This window comes from Lytechinus pictus, chromosome 12 (assembly GCF_037042905.1).
Source record: "Lytechinus pictus isolate F3 Inbred chromosome 12, Lp3.0, whole genome shotgun sequence".
In the NCBI taxonomy this organism is placed as follows: Eukaryota; Metazoa; Echinodermata; class Echinoidea; order Temnopleuroida; family Toxopneustidae; genus Lytechinus; species Lytechinus pictus.
In genome coordinates, this window is record NC_087256.1 from 24,797,299 (window position 1) to 24,811,113 (window position 13,815).

The 13,815-nt window shown below is 36.9% G+C and overlaps 1 protein-coding gene across 1 annotated transcript in view; it reads left to right on the top strand.

Moving 5' to 3' along the window:
* LOC129273062 (F-box/WD repeat-containing protein 11-like) overlaps window positions 1-13,815 on the top strand; it is a 33,432-nt gene that overhangs the window by 14,400 nt on the left and 5,217 nt on the right. The window contains exons 3-8 of the mRNA XM_064107342.1: window positions 5,413-5,599; window positions 10,501-10,594; window positions 10,912-11,049; window positions 12,013-12,131; window positions 12,789-12,894; window positions 13,363-13,506. Of these exons, the coding sequence (XP_063963412.1) occupies window positions 5,413-5,599; window positions 10,501-10,594; window positions 10,912-11,049; window positions 12,013-12,131; window positions 12,789-12,894; window positions 13,363-13,506 (788 nt within the window). The remainder of the gene's footprint in view (window positions 1-5,412; window positions 5,600-10,500; window positions 10,595-10,911; window positions 11,050-12,012; window positions 12,132-12,788; window positions 12,895-13,362; window positions 13,507-13,815) is intronic.

Below are 13,815 nucleotides of genomic sequence, written 5' to 3' on the forward strand. Positions count from 1 at the left end.
CAGAATTTACCTTTCTTGTGATGGGTCAAACTGCGCACTAAAGCTGCGCTAAAACAAAAGCGGGAAAATTAAAGACGATCAACAAATAATCAGCTTTTTATTTTCAACACTGAGCAGAGCACCGCTGATTGTGTTCTGTGTTTTGAAATGGAGATTTCAATCATGATTCATGTTGCTGTTTGAATATGAAATAAATGAAAATCAAGATTGAACACACCCTTATACACATCTACTCCATTAGTATTTCCTTCATATTTTTCTATTTTCCTGATCCAATTTTACTCAAATAGAGAAATTAATAATATCAAATGACACTCTTTTTCAGCCTGTTGCATTCCTCACTGGACTTGGCAAGGTCGTTCAATATGATAAGTGTCATCCCTCCCACCTGAAACCAAGCATTGAATAATTACTCTTCAAAATCTTTATTGAAGGTAGATGAAAGATAAAAGTGAAATCAGGAAGCTACATGTTATGTACAGTGTACCTGGGGAAAAACAGTTTCCCAGGCAAGTCCAAGCCAGCGTATCAATTTGTATTTTCCTCCATATTTCAAATGTCATAAGAATTTTTAATATGCCTACTGATTTGTAAAGCAAGTTTTTTTTTTTTTTTGAGATCCTATTTTTTTTGGTTTACATTTTATTTAGTACACACATACAGGTGTACACTTACACCGTGTGAGAAAAAAAAATTACCACCTCACAATTCCCCAATTTAAGGAAAAAATATGACATCGAGTACAGATTTATTAATTATTGCCTGAAAGAGTACATGTATGTTCTCCCAAATAATTTGATACCATATTTGGGGTATGTGTTAATGCTTGGACCCCTGGGGTCCGTTGCAGAAAGAGTTGCGTTTAAACGCAAGTCAAGAAATCAATTGTAAGTCCCAAATGCGCGCTGTTGATTGGTTGAAAATCAAGTTGCGCATGATTTTTAGAGTTGCGATTGATTGCAGCTCTTTCTGCAACGGGGCCCAGATGGTATTCTTTGCAGTAAAGTAATTTTTGCGCCAAATTAAGGCATGGCTGCAATAATGAATCCAGATACCAATAATGTCGTAAGTCTACAAGGGTTACATTAAAATCCATTTCAAAACACCTTTTCAGTAATTGTAATACATTATAATTGTTTAATAAACAATTTTAGTTAATTTAATTGAAAAAGGATTAACAAATACCCACATGTTTGATAAAACTCATGTAGGATTTTGACATTGGCATCCGGGTTCATTCATTGCAGTCATGCCTTCAAATGACGCAAGTCAAAATTTACATCATTGCAAAGATTATCCAAGTATGAAGACATACCATATAAATATGGTATCAAATTATTTGGGAGAAGATACTCTTTCCAGCCATATACAGTATAATGATTATGCATTCATGACATACATGTACTTTTTCCTAAAATTTGGGATTTGTGAGGTGTCAAGTTTTTTTTTTCTCACACGTACAGGTATAGGGTTTACATGTATGTTTATGTATGAGTCCACTCAACCACTTTATTATTGCAGTGTCTGTGTGTCTGTGAACATTATTTTTCATTATTATAAAATCATATGTTGACATAAATGTATATGTAGTATGTATGGTGCTCTTAACTTTTGAGCATGGACCTTGGGCTCATATAATGTACATGTATGCCCATTTGTGATTCCAGTTCAAAAAAATAATCGGAACACACTAGGTGGTTTCAAACCGCCTCGATCACAAGAATCCCCGTTAAATTACGAGAACATTTTTAGGCTAAAAGATACCCATTAATTATTCCTGCATTCACACCGCCCAGAAACATATACCCTTCGGGATAAATTCCTGAAGTTAGGAGCATGCGCAGTATGGTCTAATAAGCAGGCAAGGCGCGAGATTCAAAACCACTAGCCCAGCAGCCACCCACGGCGCCCGCGCCCAACGACACGCTGGGCTAAAAGTTCCCGTAAATTGCTTTCACTTTGCCAAAATACCTGCGACCTTGGAAAAATCCCCGCGAAAGTTCTCGTAATTTCGCCAAGTACCTACTATTTAGCGGGTATTTTCTTTCGGGGAAATTACGCGTAGTTTGCTTTCACATTACCAAAATACCTGGTATTTTCTGATCGGGGTAAATTTCCCGATCAGAGAATACCTGAAACTGACGAACTTCGAGGCGGTCTGAAACCACCTACTCTAGTTTTCTTCCTTTTTCTCTTCTCTTGTTCCCGAAGAAGGTTAGGGTGTGACAATAACACTCTTACAATGATGCATCTTATATCATCTTGATGAATATTTCAAAACAATTTGCATCATCGAGGGGTCATGGCTGGGTAGATTCAGGGGCATCCTATTGTGTTTGGTACATGTATATATGGCTGTGTATTTAGAATTCTCTACAACCCCTTTATATCCAGGGCAGGTAGGCAAGGAAGGCTGGCAGACCAGATAAAAGGGGTTTTAGTAATGCATACTTTGAGACGTGTTTGTAATTTAAGACTCGTCCCATAATTTGAAATGGGTATTTTTTCCATCCAGGAAGGCAGTATGTTTGAGTTCGGTGAGTGTGGTTGTTTGTCTGTGACTTGTGTATACACGGAGCTCGAAACTGTGTCTTGAAACTGGGAAAAACTTCTGTTGATTATTTGCTGTAGATTAATCATTGTCTCATTCATACATGTACAGGTTAACAAGTATTTTTGTTTGCTTTTCATGACCGTTGATGCAGGCCTACCTATACTTGTTGTGAACATGATGATTGTAAAATGGATATGATGATGGAGATATACGAATATCTGTATGACTCCGTATGTACTTTTATGGACAATGCTATGTACATGTAGTAGTGCAAGGCTTGAAATCTTCAACTACTTTGCGATAATTCCTCTTGCAGCTCCAGAAAGCTATATATTGGAATGAAGTACATTGTGTGTTGTGATGAGGAAGAGGGGGTGTCGTGGAGAAAACCTCTTATTTCAAAAGAAAAATGATATATGTAATCAAGAGTCTTGTTATACCACTTGTTGAGTGCTTGATATCATCTTTGTTAGAGTGATAAAATGATCAGATTTCATTTTGGCCGTAATTACATGTATACATGTATGTACCTTACACTAACCTAATCTCAGACTCTGTTGTAATATCACAGTCAGACCGCAGGTCCCTATGCTAATGAGCAAAAAGGCCAGATTCATCCAAATCATCTCGTGGCTGAATCCTCCTCCTTGCAAAATCTCGTGATTCGTGAGATTTTCTTTCTCTAAGAATTTACCTGTTTTAACCTCAAGTTAAATGAAATATTATTGCACCATCAGATAGAGTAAATGTTACTCTTTCATATTGGTCATTTATTTTGTATACAATATTTTGTTAAATAAGTAAATTTCTGGCGTGAAAATGTGCCTCAAAACTGAATTTTCTTCCTATGTTTTCTTTTGCAAATTGTGCAAAACTTTTTATTTTGAGCCTCAATGATATCTATATCACCATAAAGCTGAACTTCTGTACTTTCTCACAATGCCACACTTGATATGCAAGATCACACTTTTCCCACCAAGGTACAAGACGAGATTTCTGAAATTTTGTACTTGCATGAAATCCAGAGTTCTGATTGGCTGGATAAGGTTCACAGAACAACAGGCGCGGGGTATTTGAGGAGATTACCACATGGGAAGTGTGACCTTCCCATGAACCCATGCACTGGAACCGTTGGAATTTGCCAGTGTGTGGTCTCTTTCCCGGGGGGGGCACTCGACCAAAAAAGTGGTAGGGGTGTGCCGCGGGCGAGACAAAAAACGGGGGCCTTGGAGCGGGTTCATTGTAAAAAGGGGGGTCCTCTGAACGGGCTTCGGAACTACAAATGTTTGTGAAAACGGGGGTCCTTGGAACGGGTCGCCTGCGTGCGAGTGCGTATGCATCCCTATGGAACGTGCATGCAGCTAGCCTGGCGGCACGACTGACGGGCGCGCTAGCGCAGAGGCGATGGTCGGACAGCGAGCTGCGGCCGCTTTTCACCAAAATTGCGACCGGAAGGGCGTAACGGAAAATATGCGAAGCCCTGGAGTGGATTTTTTTCTTCTTTTTTCTCGAGAAGAAGAAAATGCTATGCTTTGGAGCGGCTTTCTTTGTTCTTTTTCTCAATAAGACAAAAATGCTATGCCTCGGAACGGAAATTTGAGTGTAAAAATGGGGGTCCCCTCCGCGGCACATACCCAATATGCATTATATACTGAGTGCCCCCCCCCCCCGGGGTCTCTTTGACCAATCAGAGTGCAGTATTCTTGTTTTCAAGCTGCTTTATGTACTTGGCAAATAAAAAGTGTGATCTTGACCCGATTAAACCAATTCTTATTTTGAAACCTATATCATTTTAAAGCATACATATTCAGCTTTATCATGATCTAAAAATCATTTGGGCTCAAACAAAAATAAAGTGTGAAAATAGCAGCTTTTGTCAGGTGAAAATAATTATTTTGTAGCATATTGTAGATCAAAATTTTAACCTATATTACAAAATCTTTGAATAAATTCAAACACATGACCTGAAAGACTGATTCTTCTTCTTTACAATGATACCAAATTCATGAAATTCGATGCACAATTAGAGCAGCAATGACCGAATGAAAAGAGGTGTTTTGGTCCGCATCAAGCTCATTAAATATGCAAAACATCTCAAGTCATGAATATCACTTGGATGAAACTTTCTTGTGACCTGCCGTCTGACTGATCAAGGGCAAGTACGCCTACTTGCCTAGACAACAGAATCAGGGAAACATGTGCCAACCTACATGTTACATGTTTCAGCCCTATTTGTGCCAGGAAAAGCTTGTATACCGGTACATACTGTATGCATAATTTTGTCTTTAAAGTCGAGTTTAAAGATTTGCCCATAATTTGTGAATATCCATGGCATGTACACTATGGAAGTATAGAAACCAATACTACATGCATTCCTTATGGAAGTCTCGTGTTCTTCAGTATCAGAGCTCCGTCTTACCAACGAGTATGACTAATCCAATCAATTTCAACTATGGCAAGCCAACATCACCATCATCTAGATGTACATGTATAATGCATGTCCTTGATGTCTCCTAAATATGACATTGTGCATGATCATTGCTTTGGTCCATCAACATGATCTTTCTTGGTTAAAACAACTGAAGTCAATACATTTATAAGTATTAAAAGAATTATGGTGCTGCTGGATTTCCATAGTTAAGATTTATTTGATCACTCCTACTCCTTGTTAGACAGGATCATCAATCCTATAGTATCGGGACACCATTTGCTGTCCAGTTTGTCCTCTCAAATTTGATAAACTGGTAATCTTATTTTTATTTCATGCTTTTAAAATTTGTAATACACATTTTGATTTTATATATACAAAAGATAAAGTAATTTCGAAAGATTAAATTTATGTTTTTCTTCTATTGCAGAGAAAGGCCTAGATCATGTTGGGGAGAAGATCTTATCGTATCTGGACTCAAAGTCATTGTGTGCTGCCGAGGGAGTGTGTAAAGAATGGAAACGTGTAATATCGGACGGTATGCTATGGAAGAAACTCATCGAACACAAAGTTAGAACGGATAACCTATGGAGGGGCTTGGCAGAGAGGAGAGGATGGTGAGTTTATATTCAACAGAACCCTGTAACATGAAGTGTAGGGATCGATCTTGGGGCTGATTTCTAGTACTGATTGCATTGACCATTGTGTATTGATCGGTCGTAAAAATAAGCCTCACGATCAATCGCTACAAAGCTATATGTTACAGGGCCCAGGTCGCAAGTTTCTTTTTTAAAATCTGACATTTGTTTCATAATGTTATTTCTAAACCTGGATAAAAAACGCAACCGCAAGCGTTTGTTGGTCTGCAGGCACAGACCCGTGGTTTTCGCAATTTGCATCTAGTGCAAAATGCAGAGTCTGAATTGGTGAGACTAGATTAACTATGTACTGTGGCTGGCTCTACCAAGGCTTATTTGACACAGAGCCTTTGGAGTCTAGTCTTAACTGAAGACCTGTTATTATTGTTTGAACCGTCAAATATGAGTCTGTCCCTGCAGACTAAGCTTTTGTTTGGTAGTTTAATGTATGGAATTCTTGTTGTTTTTTTTATGAGAAGATGGCTCTTTAATAGAGAAATGGTCCAGGAGGACAACTCCCCCTGTGACTGATGAACTGCCAAGAGAATCTTGTCCAGGGAATCGGGGCCTTCGGGTCCTTCATCAAATATTATCCAGGGATATATATCTATCATTAGAATACATGCAGTTTGTGCTTTTTTTGACATGGCTCAAATTAAGAATTCAAAGGGGCAAGGGAAGGTGGTGCCCACCTTAGGGGCGTCCCAGGCCATTAAAAAAGGGCATCATTACTTAAATGTACTTTTCAATGCGACAGATGCACTGGATTACCACAGGGCACAGGGGCTTTGGGCAAAGGGCAATTATTTTGGCCTTAAGGGTACAAATATTTGGAAGGGCACCAATGCCATTCTGAGGGCATCTGAGTCCAGGGCCTTGGGGGGCCTTTGATTCGAGCAGTGTTTCAAACTGTAAATGCCCCAATCTCCTTCATCTCCTCAACGCTTTCTCTAACCAAATTTTTGGGAGAACTTCATGTACATAGATGTATGTACCATGGGTAGATACGCACATGTTCACTTTAGTTTTGGATTGCAAGGACTATCTAATTTGTGCATTTACAATAGAGTGTACAATGTAAAATCCAAGGATTATTTTCATTTATTCATACACATCGTGCCAATGTTTTTTTAGACAATAGAAATATGTAGACAATCCAGCCCGACAAGAGCCCTAGAGAGAAGCATATTTTACATGTATGGGAATGCTACAGATGTTCATTCCAGATTCATGAAAATCAAAATATACATGGATGGGATCCATAATTTTAAAGGGGAAGTCCATCTTTAAATCAAGTTGCATGGTTTCAATAAAAACAGAACAATTGGAGAAAGGTTTGTAGCAAAAACTTGTGACGGAAAAAATTATAATTTTTTACCCATTGAAGACTTGCTGTTATGATGCTTAGTCTCACATATTTTCCATAGACCCAGCATATACCGGTATCCTTGGTCATTTTATATTATGAAAAGCACTTATGGCTGTACATGTAAGCACTGTGTATAAAATGCCAGAATGTAAATTGGAAAATTTTCAATTTTCTCAGAATTATAAAAATGTTGTCTTGGTTTTCATTAATAAAGCCTGACAAAACACATGTATGCTTCTGAAAAAAGTGATTGTATCATATCACTAAAAAAAATTGTATTTATGGATTATCTTTCGTTTGGGAGGGGATTAATCTGCTCCCATGAGATGTCACAAACTTCTTAATTATTATTCTTTGACTGTAGTACAGGTGTATGAGAACCTGCAATTCTGCCATAATAATATAATAAATGATAAAAATCATAAATCATAAATTTAGAGAGAGCAAATTGATGTATATTATTTGTACATTTTCAGGGAGAGATTCTTCTACTTTTTGTATAGAAATGAAATATGAAAACAACTCTTTTTATGTCATAGAAAGCATGATTAATACACAATGTAGACTGTACATCAATTGTTTTTACATGGCACATGCTGCCATGGAGACTTTGCAATAAATGATCTACATAATAATAATAATGATAGTTATAATAATAATGATCTACATAATAATAATGATAATAATAATAATAATAAGAAGCAGTTCTTAGAGACGCATAATACCATATAAACAAATAGTCTCTATGCGTGTAGAAGAATTATTGTTTTCTATAGAGCTATACATGTAGTTTCTTAAAAAGAACATATAATACAACGTATTGTCCCCGATCAGTGCAGCGTTTGTGCCTTATCATTTCATCATAAAACATGTACATGTACCTCATGCGTACTGTTTTTTATGGTGCTCATCATAACAGTTAGAACTGCTACATGTAGTGTGGTGCATGAGTGAACGTGACATATGTGTCCGTGCCATGCTATGCTACGGTATGAAAGTGTGTTGATGAATTAGCTGCTCCCATTGTTATGTCCAGTGCAATATGAACTGCAAGGTTAATGCACAGGGTTAGTCATCCCTCCTCAATTAGTCATTTCATTCACAGTGTGAGATACATGTACATGTCGATAGTACTGTTTAGAGGGAGATACATGTACTATACATGTACGTGTAGTAGAGTAATATCACATGGCGAGATTACCCCCATGATGTGAACAATGTACACGTAGGCCTACATATTTGTTCATCGTCAAAAAACTACATGCACATAATATAGGCCTGTATTACACAGAGGCCTACATCATACATGTATACAATGGACAGTAGATTGCTTGAAAATATTTGTGATGAGCCTTCAAAAGTTTGGTGTACACATGCAGTCCTTCACGTTTATAATTTCATGGAGCTCAATAAATCGCTCTCCTTATTTTTTTGAGGAGCTCAATTGAGCTCCTCAGAATCGCTCTCCTTGAGGACCTCAAATCAATTCAATACAATAGTATGATAAATTGTAGATTTTTCTTAACATCGTATATGTAATAGCTGTGTAGCTATCTATTAATCTGTGGGGAAACTAGGCCTGGGTCAATACGTTTACAAAATATCGCGCTCCTGCTTAAAAAAAAAAAAAAAAAAAAAATACTGTACAAAAAAATTGCTAAAATTTCACATTTTACATCTTTAAATCCATGAAACGGCCATCTATTTTCCAGAATTCCTTGAAATTATTTTGATTTAGTTGAAAACTATCAGAAAAATGAAGAATATTCACCTCTTTCCCGATGATTTGAATTTACACTCGGTAAATATTGTAGTCCCACATGTAGACTTCCATGATGTTGCCATGAAATCTACATATGGGACTACAATATTTACCGAGTTTAAAATCAAATCAGAGTCGGGAAAGAGGTGAATATTCTTCATTTTTTCGGTAGTTTCCAACTAAATCAAAATAATTTCAAGGAATTATGGAAAACAGATGCCTATTTCGTGAATATAAAGATGTAAAATGTGAAAATTTTTTTAGGAGCGCGATTTTTTGTTCTTATTTTTTTTTAGGAGCGCGGTAGGAACGCCGGCACGATCGCGCTCCTCAAAAATGAAGGTCTGCACATGTATGGCCTTGTAAAAAAATAAAATAAATCAATAAAAATGTCTCAATTATGTTTGACAAGTTTACTTCGTTTGATTTGCGATAACATTCGGTTTTTAATTAAATATTTATGAAATCATGCAAAAATCATTGATGATACTAGTGTTGTATCATCAAATGAACTAATGAAGTAATCCACAATATTCATCAATGTTTTGTGCAAATTGTAAAAATATGTAAAAGTATGCAATTCATAATTATGTGTACCTCTTCCCTTTTAATACAATGTAGGTTTTAAATTTAAAAAGTTTAAAATTGTATTTTGTACATTCTTCCCTTATTGCTCAAATTGAAATATTGCTTCATAGACACTGTGCAAGTTATTTTTTTTCCTTTTCTCTGTGCAATCTTTCCTTCCTGTTCTAAGTTTAGCTCAAGTTACAACTCTTAATATTTCACCCTTCCTTTATCAGAGCATACAAGAGTTGTGACAAATAGCATACATAGATTTTAGGTCACAGTTTCATTCTTGAGCAGGAAAGTGTGTTCTTGTTGTACATTAAAATATCATGTCTGTCATACAGTCATATAAAAGGGACGCATGCTATTTGGTAGTGTACCAGTATTAAAGATTTCACATATAATATGCAAATTTATATGACACCTCGATAGATCCTTGTCATTTGATTGGTTGTTTGATGTCGATCATTCAGCTATACGATCCTGACTATTGCACGCTCGCCGAAACCACTGGCATCACCCGTAAAAGCACTCGTGTTTGCAGAGTGCGTGTTGCATGTATACGACAATCAACAGACCGCGCTCGTACAGAATGCAACTTTATAAATGTTGAAAGACAAGGAACTGTTTTTAGTTGTCATATAAAACAAATAATGAATGTTCTTTTCATTCATGCAATGGACAGACTACTTCATTCTGTGAAAGATGAAATTGAGGATCCATTTAACTTGCCTGTGCCTCGTTATGGATCTTTTCATCTTTCACCTCATGAAGCAAGTATTCTGCCCATTGCACTCATAAACATTCATTATTTCTATAATAGCTGCACTTGATATTCTTTTTTATCAAGTCTTCCATACTCCGCTCTTACAATCTCCATCTCACCTCCCCCCCCCCTTTATCTTTCAGGTTCACTTTCTGTTCAAAACTTCAAACCCATGCCACAATGCCAGAAACAAAGCGATTCATTCTGTTTTATCAAGTCTTCCATACCAAGCTCTTACAATCTCTATCTTCCCTCCCTCTTTTATCTTGCAGGGTTCAATATTCAAATCCAACCCAAGCCAGCAGACCAGCAACAAAGCAGTTCATTCTTTAATATGTCTTATTCTGTTGTATGTAGCTTTCCATACCATGCTCTTACAATCTCTATCTTCCCTCCCTCTTTGTATTGTGCAGGGTTCAATATTTATTCAAACCGAAGCCAGGAGACCAACAACAAGGGGATTCATTCTTCAGGAAACTATATCCAAGAATCATTCAAAATATAGAGGTAATATCTTGTCTTTATTACTAGTTTAATTGAAATATAGCAATAATAGCTATATTTTACTAAATTTCTTTGGATGATACATATAGATTCAATGCCATCTCATAAAGTTATTAATACATGTAGTTATTAAAGTTTGACTTTACCCACGACTTTTACATGGTGACCCTTTTTTGTGGGAAACGATATACCACTGATTTTACATGCTATTATTCTCTATTCCCATTTATTTCCCATTACATATAGGCCTACATTGTAATATCCAAAACTCTGTCTGTTTTAACCATATTTCTCCTTTTCTCTCTCTCCCCCTACTGTAGAATATTGAGCATAACTGGAGGTGTGGGCACCATGAACTCTATCGAATCCAATGCCATAGTGAAACGTCAAAAGGCGTCTACTGCCTTCAGTACGACGACACAAAAATCGTTAGTGGTCTTAGGGATAACACAATCAAGGTAAGATAATCAGGGGGGGAGGCATTTCATTGAAAGCGTTGACTGTGATTTTTCATCGTCTAATTTCATCGCAGCCAATCAGATGCATGGATTTTCAGTAGCTTATAACATATGTCGGTGAAAATCACAGACCATTTTCTTGATGAAACTTTTCCCAAATTTTCTGTACATGAACGATAAAAGATATATTTTTAACAAATTATGAAGGATGTGCTTCATGACTACATTATGTAAATGCCTGATGTGTTTTGTTATCTATTATACATGTATATTATATATATATATATATAATAACTATTTCAGGCCTTAGATTTCAATATTTTGTTTAGGGCAAGGCCATTTTCCATAAGTTTCATTGTGATAAATACGGTACAAATATTTATCATTTTGAGCTTCACATGTCAGTCCTTAAAAAAATATCAACTTCATTCTGTATGTCGACAGGCATATTGAAATAGTGAAAATACCGTAGTAATCGTCAATTTGACCCTTGTAATCTTCTCCATATAGTACATAATCACAGAGATGTTCGTGCAGGTTTATATTTAGTCATATATTAAAAAAGGATAAATATTTATTGAATATCACAAGATCAATATTTGTGTGTTTTGAAATATATCTTTTGAAATGGCTAACCATATAAACCACATAAACCATAAAACTCTTAATACAGAAGTGGTTTTAAATGTTGGCATAACCACATAGTTGTAAAAAGTGTTTTATTTTCCTTTTGCTTTCTTTAGCAACATTAAATAGTAATAATATTCTAATTATACCTATTTGACAGCACTTATCACTTACTAAATATATGAAGTCTCTAAGCACTTAGCAATATTGCAGCATAATTACCTTGGCTTTAGCAGAACACCTGCTGTGCGCTTCTGCATTTGAAGGATTTGGTCTCAAGATGTCTTTTTTGTTTGACCCTCTTAGTAATACCCCTTTCCCCTATTATTTATGTAGATCTGGGACCGGCAATCTCTGCAATGTAGAACAGTATTAATGGGTCACACAGGCTCTGTGCTGTGTCTACAGTATGACGACAAAGTCATTATCACAGGTTCTAGCGATTCCACTGTCAGGTATGTTATGACTTATTTTAGTCAATCAGCTGTCTAATATATTAAATGTAATCTTGTCCCCCTAACAGGGCTGGCCCGAATCTTGAGCCAATTACCCGTACCCCCTCCCTCCATTTTCACCGCCATCTTTAACACGACCATCCTTCTATTCTCCTCAGCTCGCTTCTACCTTGTCTTCTTTGGCCGTCCCCTCCTTGAACCACCCACCTCGGACTCAAAAGTCCTTCTTAAAACATGCCTGTCATACTTTAATTATAAATACATACATGATTTTGTAGTACACACTGGCTCAATTTTACTGAACTTTGAAATAAAATTGAATATATATAATCTGTAACAATTTGTCATGTTCAGTTTTACCCACTTGTGTAAAAGCTTCAACAACATTTTTGCTCGATCTTGAGCTAAAAATCTAAAGACAGATTTAAATTGGCCGTCAGTTTGATTCTTAGTCACAGCCTTGGTCATAATCACGTCCATCCAATTTTTTGTTTCAAGTGGCCAAAGTCCAACAGCACAAAGGGTTGCCACCCTTCGCAAATTGGTCCTTTGTTATTATGATTGTTGTTGCATGTGTGTATTGTTATGACCCTACTTAGTGTCATTCTCTGACCTTGACATTGACCTCGACCTTGACATTGTTTTTTCCTGTTGCAGAGTATGGGATGTGAATACAAGCGACATGCTGAATACCTTAGTCCATCACAGTGAAGCTGTTCTTCATCTACGATTCAACAATGGCCTCATGGTTACATGCTCAAAGGTATCGATAAGCTGCTTCAAATGCTTCAATAAGATTTATTTATTAATAGTGCCTGTCGACCGGAGTTAAGCCTGGCTCATACCTTTGCATTTTAAGCTGCATATTGCTGTGTTAGCCCAATGCAGCAGACTGCGTCTCATGGTCACATGCTCAAAGGTATCATTAGAGCTGCTTCAAACACTCCAATAAGCTTCATTTATCATATTGCCTCTCGACCAGAGTTAAGCCTGGCTCACACCTTTGTGTTTTAAGCTGCGTATTGCTGCGTTAGCCGAAAACAGTAACCCAACGCAGCAGACTGCGCAGCTAAGAATGGTTGCAATCACACTGAATGTATTGTAGGTTAAAAATTATTTGCCAAATACCCCTAAAATTAGAAGCGGCCTATGCCTGTACGGATAGAGCATGCACCGTTACTGAAATAAATGATAATCTAATCTGATATTTGATTGATTTATTTTTTGTAAGGACCGGTCCATAGCAGTGTGGGACATGCAATCGGCAGGTGATATCAGCCTAAGAAGAGTTCTTGTTGGGCATCGTGCTGCTGTCAATGTAGTAGACTTTGATGATAAGTACATTGTATCTGCTTCTGGAGATAGGACAATCAAGGTAGGCCTGCATTTAATGATGATGACGGTGATGATGATGATGAGGAGGAGGAAGAGAAGGATGGTGATGATGATCATGATGATGGTGTTGGTGATGGCAATTATGGTGATGATGATTGTGGTGGTGGTGGTGATGATGATGATTATAATATTTAATATTTGTTGAATCAATATCTAATATCACTCATAATATTACTCCTGCTCTGCTTGGCTTATCAACATTTCTACCTCTGACATGTAAAGTAATATGTCAATTGTAAAAGCTGTAATTAAAACTGCCATATGCAACAGGATGCAGATTGCCGACGAT